Raw genomic sequence first — 16,637 nt, 5'->3', positions numbered from 1 at the left:
AGGAGGAAAGACAGAAGGAAGGAAAGAAGGCAGGAATGGAAAGAAAGAAAGAAAGATGGAAGGAAGGAGGGAAGAAGGAAGGAAGGAAGGCAGGGAGGAAGGAAGGAAGGAACCAAAGAAAGAAGGAAGGAAGATAAAGAAGGAAAGAGGAAAGGAAGAAATGAAAGAAAGGAAAGGAGGGAAGACAGAAGGAAGGAAAGAAGGCAGGAATGGAAAGAAAGAAAGAAAGATGGAAGGAAGGAGGGAAGAAGGAAGGAAGGAAGGCAGGGAGGAAGGAAGGAAGGAACCAAAGAAAGAAGGAAGGAAGATAAAGAAGGAAAGAGGAAAGGAAGAAATGAAAGAAAGGAAAGGAGGGAAGACAGAAGGAAGGAAAGAAGGCAGGAATGGAAAGAAAGAAAGAAAGATGGAAGGAAGGAGGGAAGAAGGAAGGAAGGAAGGCAGGGAGGAAGGAAGGAAGGAATCAAAGAAAGAAGGAAGGAAGATAAAGAAGGAAAGAGGAAAGGAAGAAATGAAAGAAAGGAAAGGAGGGAAGACAGAAGGAAGGAAAGAAGGCAGGAATGGAAAGAAAGAAAGAAAGAAAGAAAGAAAGAAAGAAAGAAAGAAAGAAAGATGGAGGGAAGAAGGGAAGGAAGATGGAGGGAAGAAGGGAAGGAAGGAAAGGAGGGAGGGAGGGAGGAAGGAAGCAAAGAAGGAAGGAAGGGAGAGAAGGAGGGAGGGACCAAGTGAAGTAGGGAGAAGGGAAAGGAAAAGAGAGAAGAAGGGGGAAAGGTGGCAAGAGGAAGGAAGGAAGAGAAAAGAAAAGAAAAGAAAAGAAAAGAAAGTAACTTATTATAATCTAACTTCTAATCAATTCAACAGATATTTGCTAGGTAACAACTATATTAAAAGCACTGTGATGGGCATTGGAGGAGATGCAAAGACAAAAAAAGCATTTTTTGCCCTCCCTGGGGGGGGGTGTTATAACATAAACAAACATAAACAAATAAATACAAGTTAATCTGAGAATACAGAGCCCCAACAACTAGCAGAAGCAGGGAAGGCCTCCCACAGGAGGTGCCTAGAGGTGAGCCTTGAAGGATTCTAGGGGGAGGAGATGAGGGAAAGCATTCCAGGTGATGGTGGGTGGGGGGCCCTTGCACAGACAGGTGGTCAGAAGATGGAGGGCCAAATCTGAGGAACAGCAGGTGGGTCAGTTTGCTTGGAGCATAGAGTGGATGAGGAAAAGCTATATGAAATAAGGTGGAGAAGAAAGATGGAGACAAATGGTGAAGAGCTTTGTTTTACATGCTAAACTGAGAAGGTTGGATTTTGTCCTAGGGAGTGTTGGAAGGTTCTTGAAGAGAGCAGTAGCATGGTCAGAGTTGTGCTTTAGGAAACTTTAGGCAGCTAGGTGAGGGAAGAATCAGCTAAGGGTGTGCACGAAGGTGGCCATGTTGGTTGTTGTCTTTCTTGCTTGAAGACCAAAATGGCAGCACTGTGTTGGGCTCAAGGTAGAAGACACTAAGATGGGCGTGTAAACAGAGAGAACAGAGGAGGGCGGGTGTCAGAGATGCTGGGGAACAAGATCTTCCATGGAGGAAGTAGCTTTAGTATCCATCTGATTTGTAAGGACACATTTAATCTCCCAAATAACTTTAGTTCAAGTAACTGCGCATTAACTTCCCAGCCACTTGGAGTCTCCTGTCCTGAGAAGTGGCTGGGCTCTGGACAGGGCTTGATCTAGACAACACCTGAGGTACCTCCAACTCTAAGCCTTTGTTCTATTCCGTTCCCAACTCAAAAGGCTGGCAGACTGGCCAGAATGCTCCAGAACTGCAGGACTAGTTTCACAGAGTAAATGAGATTTAGTCATTCTTCCAAGAGCTCATTAAAAGCACTAAATCTTTTGGCTGAGAATTAATTTGGATTCAATTAAACAGTTTTAAAAGCACTTACTAAACTCTAGCTCTGTGCCAGACATAGAGTTACAAAGATTAAAAACAACGGTCCCCGGAGCAGAGGGATTAGAAACAGTCACCCAGTTGAATTTTCCCAACATTCCCCTCCAAATAATTTTAAAATAAAATTTCAAATCACATTTTTGCAGTGGAAGCACCAATCAAAGATCAGGGTGACTTTTTTTTCTGACCTACGAAAACTTAGGAGATAGACAGGAGGCACTGGGGCAGAGGCGCGTCCAGAGGGTCCCCATGTATGGTAGCCACGGCGGCAGCTGCAGGAGCTCTCAGAGCATGAGACCACTGGTCAGAAAGAGATTACAGGGGACCCTCTGCTGACACTAGGTGCATTTGGCATCAATTGGCAACTCCATTGCCCATAAGCAGTTCTGGGTCACAGCTTTCAGGCAGAAAGGAGTGCTTGTGGTTAGTCTCAAAGGAGCAGGGGCCCTGCTCTAGGCTTAGAGAAGGCCTAGTGCTTGTGATTTCAGGGGAGCAGGATCTCTTTCTAGTTAACAAACCAGAAGAGTAGTGACCACGTCTCTCCCTGGAGCACACTGTCATGGAAGCATCAAAAACTTGCAGAACTAATTCTGAAAAGGGCAGCATGAAAAAAGCCTGAAGCTTGACATCCCAAGCAAAGCCCAACTCGAACAGGAAGTTCAAGGTGAAGAAAAAGGCCAGAAAAAAATAATTTGACCATAAAAAGCTACCATGGTGACAAGGAAAACCAAGAGAAACTCAGAAGACAACAGTGTAAAAACAGCTACAACCAAAGCCACAAAGAAAAATGTAAATTCGACCCCAGTTCATGAATCTCAGGGCTCAGAGATCATTGAGGCCATCTTCTTTATTTTATAGATGAGGAAACTGAGGCCCAGAGAGGTTGGGATGAATCTATTTATCTCCCTTCTCTCACACAAGTAGTAAATGACAAAATGGGATTCGAACTCAGGTCCTGAGATTCCAGTGTCCTTATACTGGACTCATTTTGCATCCTGAGCGCCTAGCACAATTCCAGGCCTGTAATAAGTGCTAAACACATGATTAATTGTCACGGCAGCACCATCATAATAGAATGAAATGGAGAGTTATCGGGACTGTGCTAATGCGCATCTCCAGCTACTAGCAAGCTAATCGTTAAACGTCCGGTGTGAGCATTTACACCGAAGCGTGAGCAAATGTTACAAACAGGGGCTAGATTTATTGTTTTATCGATATCTGGGGTTAAGAAAGCGACGGAGAAAAAGTCAATGATGCAGAGTAAATGGAAAAGCTTCCCCTGCCGGTTGTTAAACCTTCACCAATACATCCCTAAGTAGAGCAGACGGGCAGCCAAGAAGTGCAGTCGTGAAACCAGGTGCTGGAGAAATTTCACTCTGGCCCAAAGGATTGTGGGGAAGAGTGAGAAAAAACAGAAAAGCTAAATAATAATGGGGTGGGACAGACAAAATGGAGGCACAAGCTCCAGAACAGCATGCTTTGGGGCGGATGCGGAGGAGCCTTTGAATCTCCCCTCGCAGACCCCGCCACCTATTCCAGCTTCAGCAAAATGGAAACAGGATGGGATGAGTCCATTTCCTCCCCACATCCTTGCCTTGCCCCTCCTCAGGCTTCCAAACCCTAAAGGGCCTGAACCCCACCTTCGTACAGTCAGAGGGTATTTCAAAACTTCAGCTCGAAGCCCAGCATGGAGCCGGCTCCCGTTCCCAGGCACCCCGGGGGCACTAAGCTCCAAGTTTAGAAGTCAGCAGTCCCTAGTCCGGGGCTCTGGGGCATCACGGGCTCTTCTGGCACTCTGCTGAGGCTTCCGGACCCCTTTCAGAGAAAAGCTTTTACTTGTGTAATTTTCATTCCTACCTGAAGACAATGCTAGACTTCAGTACCAAGTTAGTCAAAAGAAGCATGTGACAGTTTTTCTATCCAAGGCCACGGATCTCCTGAAATCTGGCCATGGATTTCCCAGCCCCTGATCTAGCCCAACTTCTTCATTTTATAAAGAAGCAAAATGAGTCCCAGAGGTGTTAGGTGAGTGGGGTCACACGTCCCGAAAGAGGAAGCCAAAGCCAGAGGCTGAGGCTGACCCCACGGCTTCTAAGCCCACCACACGACTGCAGACATACTTTCCATTTCCCCCTTAGGAAACACTAAGAAAAAAATAGAAATGTCCCATGTGCGGGGAAGCATTGATGGGTGGAAAGTGTTTCCCCAATGGGCTGGAATTTCTGGCTGAAAAATCTCTGCTGCCCCAGAATCCAGTCCTAGAAGGATTCTTTCTGGAGTCCTTTGGAGTCTCCTCCTGAACAGGAACAATTATTACAATTGTTCCAGCAGCCCTCTCTCTCACTGTTGTCTCTACTTCTTTCTCTCTCTCTCCTCCCTTCTCTTTTTCTCTTCTCCTCTGTCTGTGTCTCTGTCTCTCCTCCCTTCTCTTTTTCTCTTCTCCTCTGTCTGTGTCTCTGTCTGTCTCTCTGTCTCTCTCTGTTTTTGTCTGTCTGTCTTTGCCTCTGCCTCTCTGTGTGTTTTGGTGTCTCTGTGTTCTCCCTCTTCCTTTCTCCCTTTCTCTTTTCCTCTCTCTTCTCTTTCTTTCTCTCTTCTCTCCCCTCCTTCTCTTCCCCTCTCATTTCTCTCTCCTTTCTCTCTCTTCCCTTCTCTTTCCCTGTCTTTCTTTCTCTTTCTCTTCCTTCTGTCTCTGTCTCTGTTTCCCTCTCTATCTGCCTCTGTCTCTCTCTGTGTGTGTCTCTCCCTCTTCCTCCCTCCCTTTCTCTTTTCCTCTCTCTTCCCTTTCTCCCTCTTCTCTTTCTCTCTTCTCTCCTCTCCTTCTCTTCCCCTCTCTCTTTTCTCTCTCCTTTCTCTCTCTTCCCTTCTCTTTCCCTGTCTTTCTTTCTCTTTCTCTTCCTTCTGTCTCTGTCTCTGTTTCCCTCTCTATCTGCCTCTGTCTCTCTCTCTGTGTGTCTCTCCCTCTTCCTCCCTCCCTTTCTCTTTGCCTTTCTCTTTCCTTTCTCCCTCTTCTCTTTCTCTCTTCTCTCCTCTCCTTCTCTTCCCCTCTCTCTTTTCTCTCTCCTTTCTCTCTCTTCCCTTCTCTTTCCCTGTCTTTCTTTCTCTTTCTCTTCCTTCTGTCTCTGTCTCTGTTTCCCTCTCTATCTGCCTCTGTCTCTCTACATCTCTGTCTCTCTCTGTGTATGTCTCTCCCTCTTCCTCCCTCCCTTTCTCTTTTCCTCTCTCTTCCCTTTCTCCCTCTTCTCTTTCTCTTTTTCTCTCTTCTCTCCCCTCCCTTCTCTTTCCCTCTCTCTATTTGCTCTCCTTTCTCTCTCTTTCTTTCTCTGTCTCTTTGTTTTTCTTCTGTGTCTCTGTCTCTCTCCCTCTCTGTTTCTGTCTATCTCTCTCTGCCTCTGTCTCTGCTTCTCTGTATGTCTCTGTCTCTCTCTGTGTGTCTCTGTCTCTGTCTCGCTCTCTCTCCTCCTTTCTCTTTCTCCATTTCTTTTTTCTCTCTCTTCCCTTCTCTCTGTCTCTTTCTTTCTTTTTTCTCTTCCTTCTCTGTCTCTCTACTTCTCTCTGTGTGTCTCTCTGTCGCTGACTCTCTGTTTCTCTGTCTCTATCTCTCTCTCTCCCCCTCTTTCTTTCTTCCCCCCACCTCTGTCTCTGTGTCTGCCTCTCTGTGTGTCTCTGTCTCTCTGTATCTCTCTCTTCCTCCCTCTTTTCTATCTCTTCTCTCTCCTCCCTTCTCTTTCCCTCTCTTTTCCCCCCTCTCTCTTCCTTTCTCTCTCCCTCTCTTTATTTCTCTTTCTCTTCCTTCTCTGTCTCTCTGCTTCTCTCTTTTATCTGTCTCTGTCTCTCTCTCTGCCTCTCTTTGTGTGTGTCTGTCTCTGTCTGTATGTCTCTCTGTCTCTGTTTCTGCTGTCTCTGCCACTCCCTTTTCCTCCCTTCCTTCCCCTCTTCTTCTCTCTTCCCTTTTTCCCCTCTCTATTCTCTCCCTTTCTCTCTCTTCTCCTTTCTCTCTCCTCCCTTCTTTCTCCCGCTCTTTCACTCTCACTCTCTATTTCTCTTTGTAGCTCACTCTCTATCTCAACCTTTCTCTGTTTCTCTATTGTTCTATTTTATGTCTACTCTGTCCCTCTTTTTGTTTTTTCCACATATAATGCTACTTCTCTCTCACTCTCTCTCATTGTTCTTTTTCTTTCTATCCCCCTCTCTCTCTGTATAACAGTCTCTTTGTCTCTGTTTCCCTCCCGCACACACACACACACACACACACACACACACACACACACACACACACATTTAAACTCTCATACACTCTCTGCAAAAGGATAGCAGGAGATGGATTCAGAAAGCCATGGTTGGACCAGGACCAGATGAATATTTATTTCCCCTCCATGATGCCCCCTGGGGCAGACCAAATGGGTCATCCCTTTCCGGGCTCCCCTTCACCCCCAAGCTGCCACGATTCAATGGAACCCTCTTTGGGAATTGTCTTCACAGCCATCAGCATGTTTTTAATTGCTCTGCCTGTGATGAATCTTGGTCTTTTCAGAGTGGAATTGGTGTTTGAGGAACAACCAAAAGGCCAACATGAGTCCCAGAAGATCTAGAGAGGGTCAGGGCTATTGAGTAGGTGAAGGTCAAGTTCAGGAATCTAGAATGAACATGGGGGAAGGGTGGTGATGAGCTAAGGACGGGGCCACTAGTAGGCAGAGATACACTGAGAAGGCAACAAGTTCCAGGGGACAGCCCCTGCATTCACAGCCAAGAAGATCTGAGTTCAAGTCTCCCATCTGACAGGCAGACTGGGACAAGACCCTTCTTGTCCCTAAATAAGTTTCTCTGGCTATAAAATAGATGGTAAAGTACTTGAAAGCTCAGCAGCCAAGTGGAATTGAGGGAAGAGTGCTGAACTGGATTCAGGAAGACCTGAGTTCAAATTCTGCCTTAGACCCGTATTATCTGTGTGTGAGCAAGCTACTTATTCCCTCTCAACCTCAGTTTCCTCATATGTTAAATGGAGATAAGAATTGTCTCTGCCTTTTGGGATGATCAAAAGGTGATCCTGTGTGGGAAGGACTTCATGATCTTTAATGTCATTTATCATCAACATACATATATATATATATATACCTGGATGCATAAAATTCAGTGATTTAGTGGGGGAAGGACATCCTCAGAGTCAAGGAAGAGCTGGAGTCCTAGCCTGATTCCGCTACATAGAGCTTAGCTTGTGATACAAACAAGTCACTTAACCTCTCGATGTTTCAGGCAACACTTTTTAAGACTCTAAAATTGGAGGTGATTTGTCAAATAGTACCAGCGAGAGTCATTTCCACCCCGGGAGTTCCCCATGTCTATGAAATTTCAGATCTATTCACCCCTCATTTCCCCCAGTGAAACATGGTCAGTTGATACATACATAAACACATGTGTTCATAGGCCGGTACGTGTCTGCACACAAGTACACAGGTGGGAGACATTCACATCGATCTTACCTACAGATGCACAAGCATAATCTCACACACACACACACACACACACACACACACACACACACACACTAAATAAACAGCCTCCTGCCTGAGTTCAACCTTGAGTCAGAAGCGCTCAGCCTCAGTTTCCCTATTTGTAAAATGAGAATAATTGTGACACTTACCTCCTAGGGTTGGTGGAAAAGTGAAATGAGGGATTTAATGTAGACCTTAAGTCACTAAATAAATGTGAGCTATGATCGTGGAGGTGACGATCCCTTTTAACGCCTGATCTCTGTTTCAGGAATGGGGTAAACACCCAGCCTAGTCTTCTTCCCCCAGCCCACCCGACCTCCACTCCACCCCTCCCTGAGTCTAGCTCCAGATGAAAACCAACCGTACCTTCCCCTTCCCCACTTAATAGGATTCTATTTTTTCCAATTATACCTAAAGATAGGTTTCAACTTTCTCTTTTATATTTCCCAATTCTTTCCCCAGGACACATGCTGTCCTGGTCTGGGCCACGTACCCTGCTGAGATGGGCCTGCATCCGTGTCAGGCCAGAAAGGTGGGAGGCAGTGGGAGGGGGCCCTCCACTCTGTTCCCATCTGTGCTCCTGACTTTCTCTGAATTTCTTAATTAAGTCACCGAGTCGCTTGTCTAGAGCTCCTCTTGTGAGGGCTGTGAAGCACTAAGCCCCAGCAAAGCCACAGGGAGGAGGGTTTGTCCGAGAAGGAAGGCACCCGGCCAATCGTGTGTACGTTGGGAGAGAAGAACTTTAGATGGTCACTGTATTCATCATTAGACTTGGAGTTTGGAAGACCTGGTTCAGTTCTACTTATGACACTAACTGGGTATGACCCTGAGCAAGTCACTTAAGCCCATCTCAATTTTTCATCTGCAAAATAAGAGGATTTGATCCAAGGACCTCTAAGGGCCTTTCTAGCACCGATCCTATGAATTAAAGTTAATGGGCTAGGGCAGCTGGTGGTGCAGTGGCTAGGGCAGCAGCTCTGAAGTCAGGAGGACCTGAGTTCAAATTCTGTCTCAGATACTTAAACATTTCCTAGCCGTGTGATCCTTATTTAACCCCAATTGCCTCAGCAAAATCAATCAATCAATAAATAAAGTTAGTGGGCTTTCCTACCTGCTTTCCCAGAAGTCTCTCAAATGGAGGCTGGGAAGAAAGATTCCCAGGAGAGAGAACATTTTCTGTTCTTCAAAGAGTAACATGTTCTCCTCTCCCAGTCAGTCTCCCTGCTTGGTGCCCAGCATCCCAGCACACTTCCCTAATCTCTTACTTCAGGACCACACAACTGTCGGCTATCACTTGACATTTCTCAAGAGCCCCAAACAGCGCATAACCCTGCTCCCCCCGCCCTAGATCTGTTTCCTGAGATGCCAAAGAAAGCCCAGAAGTGGGTTTCTGAGACAGTCTTTATGCCTGGATCAAACAGCCCAAGTGGCATTAATGGATCTGTTAAAGCGAGCAAAAGTCCCCCCCTTCTCTCTCCCCAATCCATCCATCTCTCCATGCACACACTCTCCACCCTCCATCTTGTCCCCACTAACCCCAGAGCTCAAATTCACTCCCTATTCCCATATTGCCCTTTCCCCCCCTGGACATCAGAACCCGTATTATGCTGTCAGAGCACTGGGTCCAGATATAAGCTCTGCCCCTTACGAACCCTTTGACCTTGAGCACATCACCCCAGTTTCTTCTTCTGTAAAATTAGGGGATCAGACTAAGAAGTCCCTAAATCTAGGATCCTAAGATTTAAATATACCTTTTAGTGCCAAGGAAGACCCTCCCCCTACCTTTCTTTTTTAAAATTTATTTTTTAATACATTTTGTTTTATGACGTGTTGGGAGAGAAAAATCAAAACAAAAGGGAAAAACCATGGCAGAGCAGAAGAAAAACAAAAACAAGCAAACCTAACATGTGTTGCCCTCCTCCCTCTGCCCTTCAGCCTGCCCCTGGGTCTCCTTAGTCTCTTTAGAGAAGACTGAGTGAGATCCACTCAGCTGCCATTGGAGTGCAGAAGGGAATAGAATTGGGTCCCAGGACTGCTGGGCTCTGCTATGGACCGCTGTGAACTTGACCCTGGTTTCTCAGTCCCTTCTTTCTTTGGTTCTTTGCTTTCTCTTTGGTAAAACCAGAGTTCGACATCTTGATTCCAAGCTCCTTGTCAACGTAAGGCTGCTATAACCTCTCTCTGCTAGCTGACTCACCTCCTTCCTTCCTTGCTAGGACCCATTTCCCACCCCTGTTCTATTTCCACCTTCAGGGATGCGGACGGAAGCTCTGAGCCGGCTAAGCTCTGAAGCAGGGAGAGGCCGTAGGGTTCTGTGGAATGAATACTGCATTCAGACCAGGGTTCAAATCTCGCCATCATTTATTATCAGAGCCTCAATGCCCTCATCTGTAAGATGGGATTATTGGACCAGATGACCTCTGAGAGCTCCTCCAGCTTCAGAACTGTTCCTACCGGTGACAGGAATGATCAGTGGTCTTCTAGCTACTCTTCTGGTCTCCTCCCACCTTTTCAAAGCTCAGGGGCCACTGTCCCCAAGGTGAGTAGAAAGAATGTCAGAGAATGACACTCTCCCCTCCCATCCCCCCCATACACAATAGTTGGAATCACACTAATCACTCCTGGGACTCAGTTACCCTCACACACCCACATACATCCACACAAACATGTCTCACTTGTCCAAAAGGTCCCGGAGGGTCCTGGAAGCCCAGAGGATAATTAGGATCTGACGCAGGGAGCCCAAAAATAAAAACACCAGACTTGTAATGAGGCTTAAAAGAGTCTGAACATCTAAGAAGCATTCAAGACACAGCCCCGCTTACTGACAGTCATATGCAGCAGTTCCTGAAGACTTAGGGGAGCAGCCCCAACCACAAGAGACCCTGCAGCTCTGCCCCTGAGTCTTACTCACAGTCACCGTGTCTGCATTTAGTCCCCCCTCCCACCCTTCCAGGAGGGATTCACTCCCCCCACCAGGGTCATAGCGTCTCCCTTCCAATGCCGTCTTGTTACATCTTTGTTGGATGTTCCCAGAGTGGGCGGATTTGTCCCCAGAGCTTGTTGGTTCTATTCTTACTTGAATTGCTGAAAAAGCATCCCCCTGACTTCCTTCCTATTCAGTGCATGGGCAGAGACTGCTGGTAACCTGGCCCCGGTCCTCGGAGGTACCCAAGCTGCCAGGGAATTGTTCTCGGAGAGGGAGCACAGAGATTGTCCACGAACTTTGGATAGCAAGGCGGCTGTTCCCCAAGAGGACGGCTCCCACTGGAGTGGTACGCAGCATTGGGTGGGATGGAGTCCTCCTTCTGACTTTCCAGCTGGGAGGAAAACTCAGGAGAATACTTCAAGTAGAGAGGAGAAGGAGGATGTGCTTGGAAGGGAAGAGCAGCTTCTCCGTAGCTGTAGTCCAAGGGCATCTGGAAGGGCTGTGGGTGGCCCTCCCAGCCAGCTTCCTCCTCCTGGACTCTGCCATACTGGGTCTGACATTCCTGGTGGCTGCAGGGCCATCGGGCAGCCGAGCCGGAGCGCAGGAACATGGACAGCGAGGTGATCCGGTGGATGGCCCTCCTGAGGGTAGCGATCTTGGACAGCCGTTTGCCACTGAGGTCATGCTTGAGCGCCAGCCGGAGGGCATTGAAAGCTTGGTTATAATCGAGGATCCTCTTGCGCTCTCTAACGTTGGCAGCGATCCTCCTGGCCTTCGATCTCACCGGTCGGCTGCTCTTCCGCACTCTGAGTCCTTCAATGTCGCTGGAGTGTTGGGAGGTCCCACTGGCCTTCAGCTGCCCAAAATCCCCCCTGGCATCCCAGAAAACACCTTCCATTTCCTCTTCAGAGCTCTCGGACTCCTTCGGGCTCCTGCGGCCCATTCCTGTCCCCGTCCTGGGCATGGTCTGGCTGGTTCCCCTCCCTTGTTCTCCTGGAAGGGTGAGTGACAAAGCTCTCCTTCTGTGGACTCTGGCTGGCTGGACACTCCTCCTCCTAGTCAGTGCCTCCTGGGCTGGGCTTTATTACGCCACGTGGCTGCCCTCCCCATCCATCTCCCTCTTGGTTGGCTTTATTACCTGGCCCCAGGTAAGAACACAGAAGAAGCATGCAGAGTCTTGTAATGGACAGACCAGACCAGACCAGACAGGACTCCATCTCCGCAGCCCTTCTGGGTGATCACCCTCAGTCTTAGAAAAAGTAGCTCTTTGAGCACCTCTCGGTGGTTTTTAGGGCTCTTTCAGGCTGAGACTGAGGACGTCTTTCCTTCACTCTTCCAAAATAGGCTCAGATGTCCAGCACTTCCAGTCACCTTTTGTCTTTCTCTGCCAAACAAGGGGTTGTGAGATGATCGCTAAAGGCTTGTCCAGCTTTGTTTAGGATCTCCCTCTAGAAGAAGGGAAGAGTCAAAAAAAGAAATCAACCAGTCAATCAGTACCGTTTACATGCTTACTATATATTTTAAGTGCTAGAGACAAAGCCATGAAACAGTCCCCTCAGGGAATTTACATTCTACCAGGAGAATGTGTGTATTTATGGATTTATTTACATACATATATTATACACACACACGAAGTAATATTGATTTGGTGCAAAATGAGATGCACATGTACACTATGACTATGAATAGTTGTCAGAAGGGGTTTCTTTTTCTTTTTTCCTTTTTCAAGGAGGGAAAGGAAATGAGAACAAGAGAAAAATGAACTTGTTAAGTGGGGGGCAGAAAAAGCACAAAAATCATATTTTGATATTTATTAGAAAATATTTTTCACTTGTATTTTAAAAATAAAAGTAAGTATGTGATGAAGGTTGGCAACTGGTGGAGATTGGGGGGTTGTCAAAAATAGGCAGAGATCAGGAAAAGCTTCCTATGGAAGGTGCTGTTTGAACTGGGACTTGAATGAAAGTAGAATTCTTAAACTGGCTTCTTAAACTCCATTCATGACTCCTTTTCACTCAAGAAATATTTATATAAATCGTATATTTTGAACAGGAGTGGGCCAGTGTGACTGAATGATGAAGTGTGCGGGAGGGGTTAATGTGTTAGAAAGCTGAAAAGGTGGAAAGGGCTCAGATTGTGAAGATCATTAGAGTTTGGTTTTAATCCTGGAGTTATTATTGAGTAGGGAGCTGGCATGGTCAGATCTGGGCTTTAGGAAAATTACTTTGGTAGCTGTGAGTGTGTCTGTGTGTGTCTGTATGTCTGTGTGTCTGTCTGTTTGTTTCTCCGTTTTTCTTTCATTCCGACTCTGTTTCTGTCTGTCTGCCTCCCTCTCTATCCCTGTCTGTCTATGTGTCTTTCTCTTTTCTCCCTCTCTCCTTCCTTCCTTCTTTCTTTTCTTCCTTCTTCCTTCCTTGCTTCCTTCCTCTTCCCCTCCCTCCTCCTCCTCCTTCTTCCTCTCTCTCTCTGTCTCTCCCCCTCTCCCTCCCTCCCTCCTTCTGTCTCTCTCTGTCTTTCTCTCTCCCTCTCCCTTCCTCCCTCTCCCCCTCTTTCTCTTCTTCCCTCCCTGTCTCTTTCTCTTTATGTGTCTCTCTCTGTGTCTCTTTCTCTTTCTTTCTCTGTCTCCATCTCTCTGTCTCTGTCTCTCTAGCTCTCTGTGTGTGTCTTTGTTTCCCTTTCCCCCTCTTTCTCTCTCTCCCTCTCTCCCCTTCTCTCTCTCTCTCTCCCCTTCTCTCTCTCTCTCTCTCTTTCTCTCTCCTCTTTCCTCCCTCCCTCCCTCTTTCCCTCCCTCTCTTTCTCTCTGTGTCTCTGTCTGTCTGTCTCTGTCTCTGTGTCTTTCCCTCTCTCTTTCTCTGTGTCTTTCTCTCTCTCTCTCTGTCTCTGTCTGTCTGTCTCTGTGTCTGTGTCTCTCTGTCTCTGACTATCTTTCTCTGTCTCGTCTCTCTCTCCCCCAGAAATATATAACCTGGATGGACAATCCATCTCATAGTCAGGATGTGCTAATTACACTAACTACAAATCCAGTCTCTGAAATTGCCAATGCCAACCATTAACCAATAGTGTCCAAAGGAAGATGGAAGCTACCCAAGAGACCTGGGAATGAGAATAATATTGCTTTACCTTGTTCCCAAAGCCATAGCTCTAGGTAACCACCATTGTGAGATACATCCTGGTGACAGCTTCTGGAGTGCAGCAGCTCCTAGGTCGCTGGCAGTCACAGCCACGCAAGGCCCAGAAAAGAAAGTCCTCGTCACCAACAACCTTGGCATTGTCAGATGGCTCATCATCAGAAACTGGCATGATTTCATTAGTGAAGCTGACATTAAATATGCTGCATAATCATTTGTTTTGCTGATATATCCTAAGAATTATAGTCTATTCTTCCTCAATCAGAATAGGAGTTCCTTGAAGGCAGGGATTATCTTGCTTTTCTATAAGATTCTCCACTTTGCACAAAATAAGTCATTCATAAATGTTTTTGCATTCATTCTTTCATTTATGAAATCGAAAAGGTACAATTTTAGCTGATGTAAAATGGTTAGGAGAGCAGGGAGGCACTCCGAAGTATGGGCAAATAGAAAATGAATCTGAAGGAAGGTAAGTAATTGGGAAACAAGCACTCCAATTTGGATTTTGCCCAGGTAGATGTGTGGCTAAGAGAGCATTAAAAGAATGAGAAAAAAAAGATGTGAACTGGATTGCTTCCCAAAAAGTCTCCCTCCCATGAGGCTGTGGACAAAGGAAGGATTAGGGTTTGTGTTTTTGCTTTTGGAGGGGGATGTTAGGAGGGAGTATGGGTATTAGCTGATAGCTGGTTGGGTAGTCATAGGAATGCTAGAAGGAACTGAGGATTCTCAATTATCTCAATTAGAAAGATTTCTAAGCTTGTGGCTTAATGATCTGACATTCCTGCCCAGAGAAAACGTCTGGCTAAGTCAAGAGAACTGGCCTTACAATCAAGGACTAGATTCAAATCTTGCCTCTAACATATATTGACTATGTGACTCTGGGTGAGTCACTTAAATCCTCAGTGTGATCCTCTAAGACTTTAAGCTGCAGAAGAGATGCCCAATTGCATTCATAGAGAGACTTTTATCATTGTGAGTTTCCTGTATCAATGAAAACAAAAGACTAGAACTCCCTTCCCCCCCCAAAAAAATCCTCACCCACAACTGCTTTTCTGAGAGAGCAAACTGGTATCTCATGACAAGGTTCTGATTGGGTTCCTCCATTCAGGGTTCTCCTAGGTGTATGAACATAAATATATTACTTGTCCCTGAGATTCAATTTCTTCCTCCATAAAATGAATGAATGAATGAATGAAAGAAAAACATTTATTAAATGCTTACTCTGTACCAAGCATTAGGAATATAAACAGAAAGACAGTACTGGATCTTAAGGAGCTTATATTCCAAATGGGGGAGAAAACACAGATGGGAAGGTGCAGACACGTGGTGGATGGCAAGGTCTAAGAATCAGCTTAGATGCCATCTAAATAGGACCCCACCACATCTTAAGCCCAAGAAAAGATTTGTTTCTCTATAAGGACTTCAAGGAGAGGGCAATTCTTATCACAAAGATTCAAACCTCACTCTGATACTTATTAGCTAAGTCAGAGCTTCTGAAACTTTTTCCACTAATGATACTTTTTCACCCAAGAAATTTTTATATGCCCCTGCATATACATGTATATAAAATATGTATATAAACCAAACTTTTACTGATAATAAATCATAATCTTGGCACCCCCACATTCAATTATGTGACCCCATAGGAGATCATGAGCCATAGTTTAAGAAACTTGGAGTTAAATGACTTTGGACCAGTCATTTATTCTCTGATGTTGTTTTATCATATATGAAATGGGGATCAAATTCATAGCTCTGAAGCTGGAAAGGGTCAATTTTATAGATGAAGTATCTCAGAGGTTAAGTGATTACCCAAGGCCACAGAGGTTTAACAATCTTCCAGAGTGTAACTTGGATCCAGATATCTCATAGGATTATCATAAGGTTCAAATGAGATAAGGATGTAGAGCCTTGTAAACTATAGAAATGTCATTTATTGTGTTCATTTTATTCTCGCTGCCTTGAAATTACAGGTTCTTTGTAAGCAATTTGCATATAGGGGTGTCCCTGATTCTGACGGATGTCAAAATAATCCTACAAGCACCAAACTCTACCAAGATAAGCAGTCAAAGATATTTTCTCAGCTAGAAGTTCCAGCCCAGAGATTGTAAGCTTTTTAGTGTAAAGACCTTCTTGGGAAGTCTTAGCCCATGGTCTCTTCTCAGAGCCAGGTTCTTAAATAATTTAAAGTACAATAAGTGAATTAAATTAAATAATAAACTATTTAATATAATTAAATATAAATTTATAAATTAGAATAAATTTCAATTCAAGGATAATGAAAAATTAAAATTTGACTTTTTTCCCCATACAACTTTACAGACCTTCTAAAATCTTTTCTTGGATCATTTCAGAAGTTGTATACTCCAGGTTCAGAATTCTTATTCTACTTCCCGTAAATAATGAATAGATTATTTACCTTTTCAATGCACGTGAAAGGGACCAGAAGAAAGAGAGAGAAATTAGAACTGAAAAATTTTTTAAATGAATGTAAATTTAAAAAAAAATCTTGTCCTAGAGGATCATAGGGTTTAGAGAGATCTTGCAGATCATGTGTCAAATTCCTCATTTTGCACAGGAGGAAAACACGTCCCAGAGAGACATGATGATGCTCCAGGGTCATATAATTAATTAAAAATATAGCCAGGATTCAACCCAAGGTTCTACATCAAGATAATGGCGTAATCTGTACTGGAGCCTGGATCTCCTAACTCCCAGGCCAGGACCTTTTATACTCCACTGGAATGGGCAGCTCTTGGACCCCCTTGAAATGCATTAGGCCTTTGTCCCTTCTCCAAGAGGAAGGAGGTAACTCCATTAAAGGGCTCCTTTCTACCACCTGTCTCATGGGATTAACCAACCACAAAGCAAAGGAATAGAATTTACTGGAGGCAAAGTAGAAAAGGAGGAAGAAAAAAAAAGGAGGAGGGGGGAAGAGAGAAGAATAAAGAAAAAAAAGAAAAGAGGAGAAATAAAAGAAGGAGGAGGAGGAGAAAGAAGAAAAATGGGAGGGATAAAAGGAGAAAGAGGGTAAGAAGGAGAAAGAAAAAGAAGAGGAGGAGGAAGAGAAATAGGAGAAAAAGAAAGCAAAGAAGAGGAAAAAGAAAAAGAAGGAAGGTGAAAAAGAAATAAGGAAAGGAGAAAGAAGAGGAAG

General features: G+C 45.1%; 1 protein-coding gene across 1 annotated transcript; it reads right to left on the bottom strand.

Annotated features, from left to right (window-relative positions):
• Positions 1-10,249: 10,249 nt before the first annotated feature.
• Positions 10,250-11,633, bottom strand: BHLHA9 (basic helix-loop-helix family member a9). Its single transcript, XM_051997295.1, has one exon. It carries the CDS (start codon positions 11,317-11,319, stop codon positions 10,546-10,548), a length of 774 nt encoding a protein of 257 aa, XP_051853255.1. The 5' UTR covers positions 11,320-11,633; the 3' UTR covers positions 10,250-10,545.
• Between the last annotated feature and the right edge of the window lie 5,004 nt (positions 11,634-16,637).

This window comes from Antechinus flavipes, chromosome 4, assembly GCF_016432865.1.
Source record: "Antechinus flavipes isolate AdamAnt ecotype Samford, QLD, Australia chromosome 4, AdamAnt_v2, whole genome shotgun sequence".
NCBI lineage: Eukaryota > Metazoa > Chordata > Mammalia > Dasyuromorphia > Dasyuridae > Antechinus > Antechinus flavipes.
Note: the sequence above shows the minus strand (reverse complement) of the source record. Positions and strands in the feature narration are given on the sequence as shown.

Excerpts from the sequence above, each read along its gene's own strand:
- BHLHA9 (XM_051997295.1), bottom strand. The coding sequence starts at position 11,319 with ATGCCCAGGACGGGGACAGGAATGGGCCGCAGGAGCCCGAAGGAGTCC.